The sequence below is a fragment of the Pelophylax lessonae genome, assembly GCF_965119305.1.
Source record: "Pelophylax lessonae genome assembly, chromosome: 3".
Classification (NCBI taxonomy): domain Eukaryota; kingdom Metazoa; phylum Chordata; class Amphibia; order Anura; family Ranidae; genus Pelophylax; species Pelophylax lessonae.
The window spans coordinates 196,238,699-196,255,028 of record NC_138770.1 but is presented as its reverse complement, the minus strand read 5'-3'; the positions used below and the strand labels follow the sequence as shown (position 1 = coordinate 196,255,028).

At 49.4% G+C, this 16,330-nt stretch overlaps 1 protein-coding gene across 2 annotated transcripts in view; it reads right to left on the bottom strand.

The window, feature by feature from the left end:
* Nucleotides 1-16,330, bottom strand: part of ILKAP (ILK associated serine/threonine phosphatase) — a 50,989-nt gene that overhangs the window by 5,661 nt on the left and 28,998 nt on the right. For both annotated transcript variants that reach the window (XM_082251950.1, XM_082251951.1), the window contains 3 exons: nucleotides 2,686-2,792; nucleotides 2,519-2,612; nucleotides 1,819-1,906 (listed from right to left, as the gene is read on the bottom strand). In XM_082251950.1, the coding sequence (XP_082108076.1) occupies nucleotides 1,819-1,906; nucleotides 2,519-2,612; nucleotides 2,686-2,792 (289 nt within the window). The remainder of the gene's footprint in view (nucleotides 1-1,818; nucleotides 1,907-2,518; nucleotides 2,613-2,685; nucleotides 2,793-16,330) is intronic.

Sequence of the window (16,330 nt, the reverse complement as noted above, 5' to 3'; positions counted from 1 at the left end):
CCTTTCAAAAGTTTACATACTATTGAGATTAGGCCGACTGGTCTCCAGATATTTATCTTAGACCTTTTTTGAACATTTGTACCATATATGCTTTTTTGCCAATCTGCTGGTACCATTCCAGTCAGTAAGCTGTCCTTAAATTTTACAAAGAAGTCTGGCTATAAACATATTTAAATTCTTTGAGAGGTTTCAGGTGTAAGCCACCTGGTCCTAGTGATTTGTTCACATGAAGTTTTTCTAGTTTTCTTAGAATACTGGTCTCTATCAGTCTCAATATATGGTTACTAACTACAGTCTTGTTTATTAAACCCACTGTTACTTATATCAGGGCTTGACAAATTTGCCTGAAATCTAGGAGCCAGCTAAACAAGTTAGGAGCCAGTTTTTTCTGTCTCTTTCCATCCGATGCCATGAAAATAGAACCACCATCCATCTGTTTTTGCGGACAGGATCAGATGGCGGCAGATTACTGCTCCATAGGAGGAGACTGAAGGGTCCGATCAGGTCTGCCTGAAAAACTGACAGGCGGACCTGATCAGACAGCCTGTGTGAAAGAGGCCTTCGGCTGTGTGGCTGTGGCATGGCGATGAGGAAAAAAAATAAATTATATAACATTTTTTTTAAATAATAATAATTGAAAAAAAAAGAAAAATAATTATTATTATTTTTTTTTTTTAATAATTAAAAAATTTAATAATAATAACCACACTCCCTGTCCACTTACCTTTTAGCAAAGGTAAGTGGACAGGGAGATGAAGCCTGCAAAAACTTCCCTCTCATCTCCTCTTGGGAAGGAGATGGACAGGCATTGAGGACAGACAGGGGGAAACAGCCATTAGTGACTGCATGTCAAACTCCCGGCCACCACAAGAGGGCGCCAGTTCCCCGTTCTCTCACTGAAGAAGGCCGAAAAGCCGCGGCCTCAATTATTGGATGCCGCGGTAGTCCGTGCACTCGGTGAGTGGATGGGGGGGGGGGGGCAAAAAAGGGATAGGACACCTCCTGCAGTGCACCCCAGGCGCCAGGTCGCTAATTCTAGTCGCCAATGCGACCTGGCGCCCAGGGTTTGTCGAGCCCTGACCTATATGATCGATTACTTCCACATCTGCAATCAGTTCTGTGTGATCTGCAAGTAGTAAGTCTAGCTTATCTCTAGTTGGGTCTTCCACCATTTGACTTCTAAAGTTGTAATGCATTACATTCAAGAAATAACGACCTCTAGCTGAGTGAAAAATTCCATCTGCCTAATAAATATCAGTCCCCCAAGATACATTGCCCTGCCTTCCCATAATCCATAGCTGTGAAAGTAGTTGGGTCTCTTCCTCAATGTTAGGGGACCTACAACATACACCCACAATTATTTTACCATTTGTTTCATCCCTTTGAAGCTCCAACCACAAAGATTCCACCTCCACGCCAGCCCCATCAGCAATGTCATCCCTCATATTCACTATCAAATTACTCCTCAAGTAAAAGCGCACACCTTCCCCTCTTCTACCTACCCTGTCCCTCTGATACAGGGACTACCCCTGGACAGTCACAAGCCAGTCATGTGAGCTGTCAAACCAGGTTTCAAATATTCGCATAAATCAAAATCCTCCTCTTGTATCCTTTGTTTTTGTTTTGTTTAAATCCAAAATATATAGCAAACAACCATAACAATAAGTCTATCCACAGAATGAATATTTTTTAACTTCGTCCTTAGAGCAGTAGAGAACTACAGTCCCATGTTAAATCACTGCCATCAGATCTATGCTTTTATTAGTTAGTGGATGTCTTTTTATAATAAACACCACAAAACAGATTCTAGTTCCTCACCCTGCTGTCCCCCAGATTTGCAATATACAAGATGTTATCTGCAACCATTACACAAAGAGCAGTGGTGCCATCCTTCCATGCTGGCTTCCTGTATACAGAAGAGAACACATAGGAAAAGCAACATTATGAGAACCATGCTCTGTACACAAATTTTGACACAAGACTTTAAGTAAATGGAAACAGTGCATTTCAGTTATATGCCATTCACTGTATGGTAACTCCGTCTTGGGAAAAAAAATAGCAACTACTGCTTTTGCTGTGCAACTTCCTCTCTCTCCCTGTTTCCACAAATTTTATTAAAATGACAGACTCTAAGCACAATATATTAGTATTCTGTATGCAAAGGAAGTCAGGGGAGTGTTTCAAGATAACTAGCATGCATGTCCCAAGATTACTGACAAAGAGACTGGGGAAGTCTGGTACACTACAGCAATGTCTGGATAAAAAAAAAAAAAAAACACCACAAGTTTTATATCCATGTATGCGTCTCAAGGATTCATCTTTAATTTTGGCTGTAATGTACAGTTTTTTTCTTACATATTCCTATTTTCCAGCCTAAGTTTGGTGCACAGCTTGCTTTTAGGGGGCTGTGTATGAGGAAGAACATTTTTAACATAAACCAGCATTTATGTGAGAACACTTTTCTCTAAGGCAAACAGGTTCCCTTTATATTAAACTAACCACCAAAAATGATACTCACTGGCTGGCTGCCTGTTTCAGGAACTCTTCATCTGTCTGCTTGAAAGCATCGATAAGACATTTCTTAATTCCCTTGTCTACACTGCTTCCCTCACCTAAAAAACAGAGTTGCCACACTCAAAATCTTCAGACTGATCTACCGAAACAAGTTGGTCAGCGTTAACGCACCTCGAGGCAGTTTTTTCACCAGATTCCGATGTAGATGTTGAGATGCAAACCGTGCTGCACGGCTCCCACCATGACCATCAAATACAGCGAAGTATGACAGCCGAGACCTACAAGGGAAATACAATCATGCTGTCTATTAAAAGGAGAGGAAGTATAGGCAAACTTATTAAAAATGTATATGTATCATTTTAGATGCAAGTTCAGATGCAAGAGAATTAATGTCTAAATATAGCCACATATAAACACTAAAATGTATATTCTACTATGTTTTGGTTGCAATTGCATTGAAATATTGATGTAAACAATTGAGTACTGTCTGTGATACCCTTTTTATTTCCATGAACATACAAATTTTCAGGACAAGCTGTTGAGGTATGTCCCATTCATGAAGGTCCCAGCAGTACTAACGCACAAAGTTTTAGCAGAGTGTTGACAAGAAAATTTCTAAGAGGAAAAAAAAAAACAAAATGTACACAGCAAAGGTAATTAAGTTTGGATAGCTGGTGAGATAAGGCAGAGAGAGGGCTATGGAATTGGAGGGGGGGGGGGGGGTGTGTGTGTGAAGTAAGTCACGAAGGTTAGGGTATCATAAAAGTGTAGACCGTTATTTTGTGTCAAAAAAAAAATTAATCATTCAAAAGTTTCTTTACTGAGTACACTTAAAGTTCCATTTAACCACTTCGGTTCTGGAAGATTTACCCCCAGTGGCGGCCTGTGCATAGGGGGCGCCAGGGCGCCACCCCCCCTAAAAAAAAGAAAAAAAAAAATTACAAAAAGAACAATAAAGTTTAACCACTTAAGCCCCGGAAGATTTTACCCCCTTCCTGACCAGGGGGTATTTTGCGATTCGGCACTGCGTGACTTTAACGGACAATTGCGCGGTCGTGCGACGCTGTATCTAAACAAATTTGGCATCCTTTTTTCCCACAAACAGAGCTTTCTTTTGGTGGTATTTGATCACCTGTGTGATTTTTTGATCATGCGCTATAAACAAAAAAAGCGTAAATTTTGCAAAAATAGCAATATTTTTCACATTTTTTTATATGAAATTCCCCCCCAAAAAAATGTAAAAATCAAAATTTTTTAACATTTTCGGCCAATTTGTTTTATGCTACCTATGTTTGGTAAAAAAAAAATGAATCGCAAAAAGCGTATTTTGATTGGTTTGCGCAAAAGTTATCGCGTTTACTAACAAAGGGAAAGATTTTTGTCATTTTTGTTGTTTTTTTTTTTAACGCGTAATGGCGGCAATCTGCGATTTTTTTTGCGGTACTGCGACATTGCGGCGGACAGATCGGACCCTTGACTGACATTTTTGACACTTTTGGGGTTACCAGTGACATTTCTACAGTAATCAGTGATATACATATGCACTGTTACTGTAAAAATACACTGGCAGTGAAGGGGTTAACTTTTTTTGAAAGGGAGGGGCTATGTGTGTCCCTAGGGGCGTGCTTTCTACTGTGATTGGCTGTGGCTTCAGATGTATGAACAGTGATCAACGGTTCTACATAGTAGAACCGTATGATCATCCTTCATACACAGGGGAGAATGACAGGCAGCTTGTTTACACAAGCCGCCTGACTTTCTCCCTCTTCCCCGACGATCGCAGAGTGACCGGCGGACATCGAGTCCGCCGGTCACACGCGCGCGGGGGGGGTCCGTGACCACGTGGGAGCGGGCCTCCGGCGGCGCTCACTCCCTAGACCCTCACAGGCTAGCGACGTAGACCTACGTCGCTTTGCCTGTGAGGGGCTGACCGCCGACGTAGATAGTCGTGTGGCGGTCGGCAAGTGGTAAAAAAAAAGATAAAAAAAATCGCGTTCGCCGGCCTATGTGGTGGCTGGGGGGGGGGGGGGGGGTTTATGACCCAGAAGAGGCGCCGAGTGGCTGCCTTCTAGGGGCGTAACCTGGGCGCAAGTCATAGCGCTAGGACACCCCCACTTTCATGATATCCTGGCTGTGATTGGTCCAGTCTCCAGCCTGGACCAATCATCAAGGACATCCCGCTGACGTCGCAATGGGGGCGGTGCCGGTGTGTGCATCAGTCACTCACCGTCACTGCCCGGGCACCTTCCCGCCGCCGCAGAGAGGAGTCTCGAGGAGAGGAGAAGCCGGCGCCGCTCACCTTCCCGCCGGTTCCTGCCGCCCGCCGCAGAGAAGAGGAGAGGCCGAGAGGGAGAAGCCGCTCACCTTCCCGCCGCTGCAGAAGATGACGAAGTATCGAGGAGGGGAGAAGCCGCCGCCGGGACCCGAGCCGCCGCCAGGTAAGTGCATTGGATTGAAGGGAGCACGCACGCTGGTCTCTGCATTGATTGGGGGGACAATGCTGTGGGCACTCTGCAATCATTGGGGGGACAATGCTGTGGGCACTCTGCAATCATTGGGGGGGACAATGCTGTGGGCACTCTGCAATCATTGGGGGGACAATGCTGTGGGCACTCTGCAATCATTGGGGGGACAATGCTGTGGGCACTCTGCAATCATTGGGGGGACAATGCTGTGGGCACTCTGCAATCATTGGGGGGACAATGCTGTGGGCACTCTGCAATCATTGGGGGGACAATGCTGTGGCGCTCTGCAATCATTGGGGACAATGCTGTAGCGCTCTGCAATCATTAGGGACAATGCTGTGGCGCTCTGCAATCATTGGGGACAATGCTGTGGCGCTCTGCAATCATTGGGGACAATGCTGTGGCGCTCTGCAATCATTGGGGACAATGCTGTGGCGCTCTGCAATCATTGGGGACAATGCTGTGGCGCTCTGCAATCATTGGGGACAATGCTGTGGCGCTCTGCAATCATTGGGGACAATTCTGTGGCGCTTTGCAATCATTGGGGACAATGCTGTGGCACTCTGCAATCATTGGGGACAATGCTGTGGCGCTCTGCATTGAAAGGGGCTCGCACGCTGAACTCTGCATTGATGGGGGCACAGCACATTGTTCATTGCATTGAAGGGGGCACAGCACAGTTTCATTGAAGGGGGCACGCACGCTGAACTCTGCATCGTGGGGGCACAGCACAGTGTTCATTGCATTGAAGGGGGCACAGCACAGTGTTCATTGCATTGAAGGGGCACAGCACAGTGTTCATTGCATTGAAGGGGGAACGCACGCTGATCTCTGCATTAAAGGGGGCATGTACGCTGGTCACTACATTGAAGGGGGCATGTATGCTGGTCTCTGCATTGAAAGGGGGCATGTACGCTGATCTCTGCATTGAAAGGGGGCATGTACGCTGGCCACTGCATTGAAAGGGGGCATGTACGCTGGTCACTGCATTGAAAGGGGGCATGTACGCTGGTCACTGCATTGAAAGGGGGCATGTACGCTGGTCACTGCATTGAAAGGGGGCATGTACGCTGGTCACTGCATTGAAAGGGGGCATGTACGCTGGTCACTGCATTGAAAGGGGGCATGTACGCTGGTCACTGCATTGAAAGGGGGCATGTACGCTGGTCACTGCATTGAAAGGGGGCATATACCATCTCCTGTACCATGACCTGTGCCATGCCTATACCATATCTGTGCCATGCCTATACCATATCTGTGCCATGCCTATACCATCTCCTGTACCATCACCTGTACCATCACCTGTGCCATGCCTATACCATTACCTGTGCCATGCCTGTACCAAGACTTCAAAGTCACACAATTTTTACTGCGTTTTTTGACGCGAAGCAATACCTATTACATTTTTCTTTTTGCGCCCCCCCAAAAATTTTGAGCACCAGCCGCCACTGCTTACCCCCCTTCATGACCATGTCATTTTTCTGATATGGCACTGCGTTAACTGACAATTGCGCGGCTGGGAGAAGCTGTACCCAAATAACATTTATGCCCTTTTCCCCCACAAATAGAGCTTCCTTTTGGTGGTATTTAATCACCGAGGTATTTTTTTTTGCACTGTAAACAAAAAAAGACTGATAATTTCAAAAGAAAAGAAAAAAAAGAAGAAAAAAGAAAAAAACATTAAAAATTGGATTTTTGTACTTACCGTAAAGTGAGTTAATTGACAGACAGCTCTCCATTATTCACAACCACAGGGTTATACTGCCCCCTACAGGAGTAGAACAATAGACAGAAAAAAAAGACTTGACTACGCCTATGGGCAATTCTAGGTGGTTGGTATACTCCCCCTCTCTGCTATAGGCCTTCAGTTTAGTAACACGCAGTGTCAGAAGTATCAAAACTCCATAGTGGGGTGGGTGCTGTGTCCATCGATGAACTCAGAAAAATGGATTTTATGGTAAGTACAAAAATCCTATTATTTTCTTTTTCGTTCATTGACGGACACAGCTCTCTCTCTATTATTCAGAACTACAGGGACATCCCCAAGCAGTGCCAAACATGAGGGGTGGGACAACAGAAGATCCCAAGACTAAACACAACAGCCAACCAGGTAAACAGGAGTTCAACAAAAAAAACAACTGGAGCCCAACCTGAACAATACACCCCCAAAGCGGGAACACACCCTCAAAACAGCAGCCTACAAAACTTTGCCGTCAAAGGAAGCATCCGCAGATGCCAACACATCCACTTTGTAGAATGCAGTGAAAGTGTGCACCGATGACCAAGTGGCCGCCTTGCAAACCTGCGCCACTGACGCCTGATGATGGAAGACCCAAGAAGCACTAAGCACCTGAATAGAGTGTGCCAATAAAGGGAAAGGAGGAACCTGACCCCTAATAGAATAATAGGCCTTAGTCATCCTCTGTCTGATCCATTCGGAAATGGTCACAGAAGAAGCGGACAGCCCTTTTCTTGGCCCGTCCTTGATAACAAAACAGGGAGTCTGACCTCCCAAAAGAGTCCGTGTCTGCCAAACACACCCGAATCACCCAAAACACATCCAAGGCATGCAAATCAAATTCCTTAGGATGTTTGGGCCTGGGACACAGGGAAAGTAACACATTATCTTCACTCAAATGGAAGTCAGAGACCACCTTAGGAGGAACGACAGACGTGGGCGAAGAATCACCTCATCTTTGTGGGCCACCAAATGGGGGGTACGACAAGATAACGCCGCCAGCTCCGACACCCTGCAAGCAGAGATGATAGCCACCAAAAAGGCCACCTTCTAGGACAGCGTAAGTAGGGGAATCTCCCGAATATTTTCAAAGGGTGGCTTTTGCAGAACTAAAAGCAGATCCCAAGGCGGTAGAGGAGACCGCATCGGTGGAGTCAGATGTCAAACCCCTTAAATAAAAAAGGTACACACCAGGAAATGTGTGGCCAGGGGTCGCTGAAAGAAGACCGCCAAGGCCTACACCTGGCCTTTGAGGGTACTCAAGGCCAATTTCTGCTCAACATCTCATTGAAGAAAAGTCAAAATCTGAGCCACCGAAAAAGAACGAGGGTGAAGTTCAATCCACAAAACGTACACTTTCCACGTACGGTGGTAGATCTTCCTAGAGGTAGACTTCCCAGCATTCAACAGTGTCGGAATCACTGACCCAGGCAAACCTCTATCCTTCAACACCTGGCTTTCAACAGCCAGGCCGTCAAAGCCAATGACAGTAAAGCAGTATGCAAAGGCAGGGGGAACCAGCTCACCCTCTAGGTCACGGTGCAAAAGTTTAGCCCATTCGGTCAGAGTTTGCGACACAAGGGCAATGGCCAGGACTGACCTAAGTGCTGAACCAGCAACAGTGAACATATTGCAGGCCACAGACCCTGCCTTCCTGTCAGCCAGACTTTTAAAAGCCGGAGGTTCCTGAACTGGAATCATGGTTACCTTGTTTAACCTGGAGACATTTCAGACGCTTCCACTCTTTAGAGACAAATCTGTCAGAATAGGAGGCATAATGAAACACTTTTGCCATTGCGAGACGGCTTGTTGGTGGCAATGGGGACCAGCGCCTCTGCCGCAGCCTCAGCTGCATCCTCCATTTTTGAAGTTTCCTGCACAGATGCAATCAGTGGGTCAACTAGCGCCTTCTTGTGTGCAACTAAATCAGAGCGTGGCTGCAGACCCGGTTCGCGGTGGCCCAGTCAGATTCAGGATCGGATGAGACAGATGAGGCAGAGGATGCTTTTTGCTAGCCCACCGCCCAAAGGCCACCTCCTCCTGGAAAACAAAGCACTCCAGGACCACCGTCAGTGCATTAATGGAGGGCTGGGACCCAGAGGGACCTGCAGCCTATGAGAGGGGGTCAAGTGGGGAAACGTGCTTCTGAGACTCGATGGGTAAAGAGGGGGACCCCCTCAAAAAGTGTCTAGCACCGCTAAGGGACATCCCCAACGTGCCGGTAGCACCACCGGATCACCAGCAAGCAGAGCACCCCACAACCTACAGTAGAGAGAGGGATAACTCTACCAAATTTATCACCCTACCAGAATAGCACCAGTCTGCACCAGGATAGCACTGCTCCACGCACAGCGTCCAAGGGGAAGGAAAAACCCAGTAGTCAACACCAGGAGAAAAGGAGGAGCTCTCACAGTTGAAATCCCCACCCAGAGGCTCCCCTGTCATGGCCGTCACTCTATTAGCACGCTGGACCAACGAAAAACACATAGACTATGGCAAAAAGGCGTATCCCTGGAGCCCTGACTATATCCTGCAAGGAGGGGGGACTGGGCACAGGACCCCCAGTAGTAGCCAGTGAACCCCCCCCCACCAGATGAGAAGCGCAACTGTGGTCTGTGTGCGTTTGCTGGCCAGACTGGGATGACCACTTGATCTAGATTATCCATCCTGTTGCCCAGTCCGGCAGTTGATTTGCCCAGGCCGCCTTGCAAACCTGTATTACTGACCCCTAATGGCGGAAAGCCCAAGAGAAACCAAGCGCCCGCATAGAAAGCACCTTAACAGGGAACGGAGGAACCTGACCCTTGATGGAATAGGTCTGCACCATCGTCTGTCTTGTCCATCTGGAAACGTTCACGGCAGACGCAACCAACCTTTTGTGAGGTCCATCTGTAAAGACAAACAAGAAGGCCGATTTCCTAAACAACTCGGTTGCTGCAATGTACACCCTGAATGCCTGACCCACATCCAGAGAGTGCAAGGCAATTTTCCCTAGGATGTTTTGGCTTAGGACACAGGGAAGGCAACGCAACACAATGTCATTATTCAGATGGAAACCAGAAACAACCTTAGGAAGGAAAGACTGACAAGGGCGAAGCACCACTTTATCTCTGTGAGCCAACAGTTAGGGTGAATGACAAAACAACACCTCCAGCTCCGACACCCTGCATGCAGAAGTAATAGCCACCAAGAAGGCTACCTTCTGGGACAATGTAAGCAGAGGAATCTCACGAATATCTTTGAAAGGCGGTTACAGAAGAACCGACAGCACCTGTACTGGGGGGGAGGGGGGGGGGGCAAGTGCCCCCTGAATAAAGGTGAGAACCAAAGAATGTGTAGCCAAAGGACAGTAAAAGAAGACCGCCAAGGCCTAAAACCCTGGCCCTTGACGGTACCCAAGGCCAGGCGCTGCTCAACACCTCGTTGGAGGAATGATAAAATCTGAGCCACCAAAAGGGAATGGGGGTGACCTCCAAGAAACTCACACCACGCAATGTACATCTTTCAGGCGCGATGGTAAATCTTCCTAGAGGTAGATTTTCTAGTCTTTAACAGCATGGGAATCTCAGATTCAGACAACCCCCTATCCTTCAGCACCTGGCTTTCAACAGCCAAGCTGTTAAAGCCAGCGACTGTAAAGCAGGATGGAAGACTGGCCCTTGGGCCAATAGATCTTCTCTGAGAGGAAGTCTCCAAGAACCAGCGGCGACCAGCCATACCAAATCGGAGTACCAAGACCGTCAAAGCCAGTCTGGAGCCACTAGAATGACTAGGATCCCTTCTGCCTCAATCCTGTGCAGGAGGCTTTGCAGAAGCTTGATGGGGGGGGGGGGGGGGGGAGGTGTAATCAGAAAATACTGACCCCCAAAAGGAGCCACTAGTGCTTCTGTGGCATCGGCTAGAGGATTCCGAGGCCATACCTATGTACCTTACCGTTAAGACGAGAGGCCAACAGGCCCATCTCGGGAATACTCCACCAGAGACACAACTGAAGACCACCTTCGGATGAATTGACAATTCCCCCTGGTCCAACGCCTGTCGAGGTAATCTGACAATTTTCCCCTCCTGGAGAGTGTACAGCAGAGAGGGCTGGAAAGAATGTTCTGCCCATATCAGAATGCAGGCTACTTCCCAAGCTGCCAGGACATTTATTGTGCCCCTTTGGTAAAGGACATAGGCCACAGCCAAGGCAATGGCCGATAGGATTCGCCTAAGATGATTGTCCAAAGATCCAGACAAGGTCTGAACACTCAAAGTTCCAGTACATATCGACAGTCTGGACTCCTCTAAAATCCAGACCCCCTGAGCACAATCTGTGTCGAGAACGCCTCCCTACCTGTACAGGCTGGTATCCGGGATGACCACCGTCTAGTATAAAAGGAAGGAAAGAATAGGCATGAAGACGTCGCCGGAGAACGAAGATACCAATGCAGGGAGGGATCCTCTTGTACCCCAGCTCAACAGGATCGGGTTGTCTAGAGACTGTGGACCTTGTCCAATTTGACAGAAATGCCTTTGCAGAGTTCTCAAATGGAACTGTGCAAATGAACTGCTTCAAAAGGTAGAAACCGTTAAGCCCACACATGTAGGTCCAGAAAGACGAAGCAGAATTGCATCCTGCAATTTCTGAAGTTTGTCCAGAGGTAAACACCCTGGCTGAGGTCTGGACCAGAGACAGGTCCAGACAGTCCAACTTGGTGGACAGAACCGGAACAGACGTCTGAAAATCAGAATCCGATTGGACTCCTTCAGAGTTTGCAGAAAAATTTCCATGTAAGTCCATCGGAACTGTCGAGGACACTGTTCACAGAAGATGATCATCCAGGTACCCCACCGTGATCCCCTGCTGACGCAACAAGGCCAGCACCTGGGCCAACACTGTCGTGAAGGCCTGAAAAGCGGAAGTGAGGCCAAGGGCTAAAGCCACAAACTGATAATGCTCCCTGCCAATGGCAAAACAGAGGAAACGCTTATGACCAGCGTATATTGGAATATGAAGGTAAGCATCCTTGATATCCATAGAAGCGAGAAGATCCCCGATATAGGGACGCCACTACAATACAAGTGGATACTATTGGGAACTTCTGTACGCTCACAAACCAGTTAAAGCCTCGAGGTCCAGGATTGGATGTACCTTGCCTACCTCCCTGGGGACTGTAAACTGGTTGAATAAAACCCCTGAAATCGTTGCAAAGTCAGAACCGGGATAATCACCCCTTGCAGTAACAAGTCTTGCACTGCCCCAAGAGAAGTGGTCTGAGGACAAATCTCGTGAAATTTAGGCCGCGCGGCAGAGTGGGAGGGTCGTGGCTTCAGCCATCCTCATTGGGGCCTCCCACACAGCGTCTGGCTGGTAGGCCGTGGTCTAAATTTTAGGCCGTGTCAGACCACGTGTGGTGTTGACCCACGGATGAGAACCCATCTGCTCCCCCAGCCCAACACAACAGCCCTTAGGACTCACTAATCCCCAGGGTGGCGAAGGACCCCATTATAACCCCCGGTGTGCGCCTGGTGAAAACCGGTCAGCAGCAACCCCAAAGGAAGCCCCCCTTCATAACACATGGCAAAAGCCAGCTCGCAACAACCAGGGAGGGGTACAGTGACCCTAGAGGGGCTGGGGAGAAGGAGGGGAACCCAGGGGTCTCACCGCCCCAGGGAGGGGCCCACTTCCACCCCAAAACCCGCAAGGGGGAGAGGGGGGACAACTACTTACCATACCGTGGAACCATACCGTGGAACCAGATGGGCACCGCTCTGGACAGAACACCTCTCCACTGGAATGGGGGTGCTGTTGGCCAGGAGGAACGCTGTGACTCAGGCCGCGACCAGGTTGTATGCATCCTCGCGAGACGTTTAACTCGCAGGCCAGCACCCATTCAGTAGGGCTATTTCGCGGCCGACCTAGCGCGGAGCTGAGGCCTGCCCGCTAGCTGGCCGGACTGGGGAGACCTTAAGGATCTAGAATATCCAGTCAGTCACCCAATCCAGCAGTTGATTGTAGTTCTCACAAATCAAAAACTGGATTTTTGTCTTACTGTAAAATCCTTTTCTCTGATGTTCATTGAAGGACACAGCTTCATATCTTCTTGACTGGTGGGTTATGCTGCTCTCCATAGGAGTAGAACTAGATGGAAACAAAACTTGACTACGCCCCTAGGGCAGTCCTAGGGGTATACTTCCCACTTCCTGCAGGACTTAAGTTTGTAACAAGCAGTGTCAGAAAAATACATAACCCAACTCAACAGAGGGGTGGGTGCTGTGTCCATCAATGAACATCAGAGAAAACGGAATTTTTGTAAAATCTTACCTGTAAAATTCCTTTCTCTGAGTCCTCCGACAGTCGCCGCCTCTTCATATTCGTCACATATGGGTATTAGACTTTGCTCCGAAGGAGTAGCTAGGCAACAGAATATGTTAACAATAAAGCTTTAACATATCCCACCCTCAAGGGGTGGTCCCCTCAGTCAATACCCTCCTACTTCCTGCAACCATATCTCAGTTTTAGTGGAATAGCAGTAGAGTATACATTCAAACACCAAAAGAGGGGCGGGGGCGGCGACTGTCGGAGGACTCAGAGAAAGGAATTTTACAGGTAAGATTTTACAAAAATTCCGTTTTCTCTTACGTCCTCCGACAGTCGCCGCCTCTTCATATTCGTCACATATGGGGACGTCCCAAAGCAGTGCAAACATGAGGGGTGGGAAACGCATCCGCGCCGAAAGGCAACGCAGTCTCCACATCAAAGAAAGGAACCTTACCAAAGGAAGGAAACCAGCTGGGCAACAGCAAAAATAAGTGCTCAACAGGAGCAACAACCCAGGAAAAGACAAAAAACCCAGGGGATACAAAAAACTATCCCAACAGCCAGGAGTCTCCACAAGGAACCCTAGGGAACAGCCGCACTAAGAACCTTGCGGCCAAAGGAAGCATCCGCCGATGCCTGAACATCTACTTTGTAGAATTTTGTGAAAGTGTGCACGGTCGACCAAGTCGCCGCCTTACACACCTGGGCTACAGAAGCCCCATGACGGCAGGCCCAAGACGTACTCAGAGATCTAGTAGAGTGCGCCTTCACAGGCACAGGGGGAACCTTCCCCTGCAAGGCATAGGCCTGTTCAATGGTCTGCCTGATCCATTTGGCGATGGTAGAGGCCGAAGCCGCCATGCCCTTCCGAGGACCCTCTGGAAGAACAAACAAGGAGTCCGTCTTACGAAAAGACTCAGTCGATTTAAGGTAAACCCTTATCGCCCGAACAACATCCAGAGAGTGCAATCTCATCTCCCTTGGATGTTTAGGCTTCGTGCACAACGAAGGCAAAACAATATCCTCGTTAAGATGGAATTCCGAAACTCGTTTCGGCAGAAAAGAAGGATTAGGTCGCAAGACCACCTTATCCAAATGAACAACCAGGTACGGAGACTTGCAGGACAAAGCCGCCAGTTCCGACACTCTGCGAGCCGAAGTGATCGCCACCAAAAAGGCGACCTTTTTGGACAACATAGACAACGAGATCTCCCTGATCTGTTCAAAAGGAGCACGTTGTAACACAGATAGAACGAGATTCAAGTCCCAAGGGGGCAAAGGATCCCTCCTAGGAGGAACCAGATGCCGCACACCCTGAATAAAGGTGCCAACCAAGGAGTTGGAAGCCACGGGACGTTGAAACAGAACGGCCAGCGCAGACCCCTGACCCTTTATCGTAGCCAGCGCCAAACGCTGATTGACACCCGTCTGAAGGAAAGACAGCACACGGGAAACCGAGTACGTGCGGGGTGAAAACCCCCTGGACTCACACCAGGCAAAATAGGCCTTCCAAGTACGGTAATAAACCTTCCCTGAGGAAGACTTCCTCGCGTTGATCAAAGTATGAACGACCTCTGGAGAGAGACCCTTCTCCTTCAGGACCTCGGTCTCAACAGCCAGGCCGTCAAAGCCAGCGACTGTAAAGCAGGATGGTAAATCGGTCCTTGAGACAGTAGATCGTCTCGAAGAGGCAGACGCCAAGGGGCGTCGACCGCCAGATTCACGAGGTCTGCGTACCAGGACCGGCGAGGCCAGTCCGGTGCCACAAGAATCACCGTGCTGCGTTCCGAGTGTAACCTGCGAAGGAACCTGGACAGCAACTGAATCGGTGGAAACGCGTACATCAGCCTGTACTGATGCCACGGGGCCACTAACGCGTCCGACGCGTCTGCCCGAGGGTCGCGCGTCCTTGCCACGAACCTCTTCACCTTGTAGTTGAGGCGAGACGCGAACAGGTCCACATCTGGAAGACCCCACTTCGCGCACAACATCTGGAAGACAGCCGGGTGGAGAGACCATTCCCCCTGATCCAGGGTCTGGCGACTCAGATAGTCCGCCTGCCAGTTCTCCACTCCCGGAATGTGAACCGCCGTTATCGCCGGGACATGAGTCTCGGCCCAAGATAGAATGTCGGCCACTTCTCGAGCCGCTCGGGCACTCCTGGTGCCCCCTTGGTGGTTGATGTAGGCCACCGCCGTGGCATTGTCCGTCTGCACCCGAACCGGGCAGCCCTGCAGCCGGTCCGTCCAGCGAAGAAGACAGAGCCTTATCGCACGCAATTCCAGAATGTTGATCGGGAGGGAAGACTCCCCCTCCGACCAGGTCCCCTGGGCGGACAGAACGCCCAGAACACCACCCCAGCCCGACAGGCTGGCATCCGTGGTGATTACCGTCCACGAGATCGGACGAAACGACTTGCCCCCGGACACCAATGGGGACTGGAGCCACCACAGAAGGTTTTCCCTGGTGCGATGACTCAACGAGATCTGAAGATCCAGAGATTGAGGTCGCCCGTCCCACCTGGACAGGATCTCCGCTTGGAGACCCCTCGTGTGAAACTGCGCGAAAGGAATCGCCTCGAAGGCCGAGACCATCAATCCCAGACATCTCTTACACGTCCGCAGAGACGAGTGTGGAACGTCCCTGAGGGACCTGACTTCCTCCTGAAGAGTCCTGAGTTTGTCTTCCGGCAGGAAGACCTTTGCCTGCACCGAGTCCAGTATCATTCCCAGATAGGGGAGACGAACCGACGGACTCAGTGTCGACTTTGGAACATTTATCGTCCAACCAAACTCCTGCAGAGTTTGCATTGTGACAGACAGGTCCTCCTCCAGACCCTGTCTGGTCGCAGACCGAACCAGAATGTCGTCCAGATACCCCAGGACAGAAATGCCCTGGGCCCTCAATAATGCCAGAACCGGTGCAAGCACCTTGGTGAAGACCCGAGGCGAGACCAAAGGGCAACGCCACGAACTGGTAGTGATCCTCCGCAATGGCAAATCGAAGGTATCTCTGATGACCCTCGAATATGGGGATGTGAAGGTACGCATCCTTCAAATCGATGGAGGCCATGAATTCCCCCGGAACGAGGGCAGCCACCACCGAGCGCAGGGATTCCATGCGGAACTTGCGAACCCGCACAGAGCGGTTCAGAGCCTTCAAGTCCAGAATAGGACGAACCTTGCCCTCCTTCCTGGGCACGGTGAACAGATTGGAATAAAACCCCCGAAATCTGTCCCGATGAGGCACCGGAACCACCACTCCCTGAGCCCTCAGGTCCCGCACCGCCAGGTGCAGATCCCGCAGGCG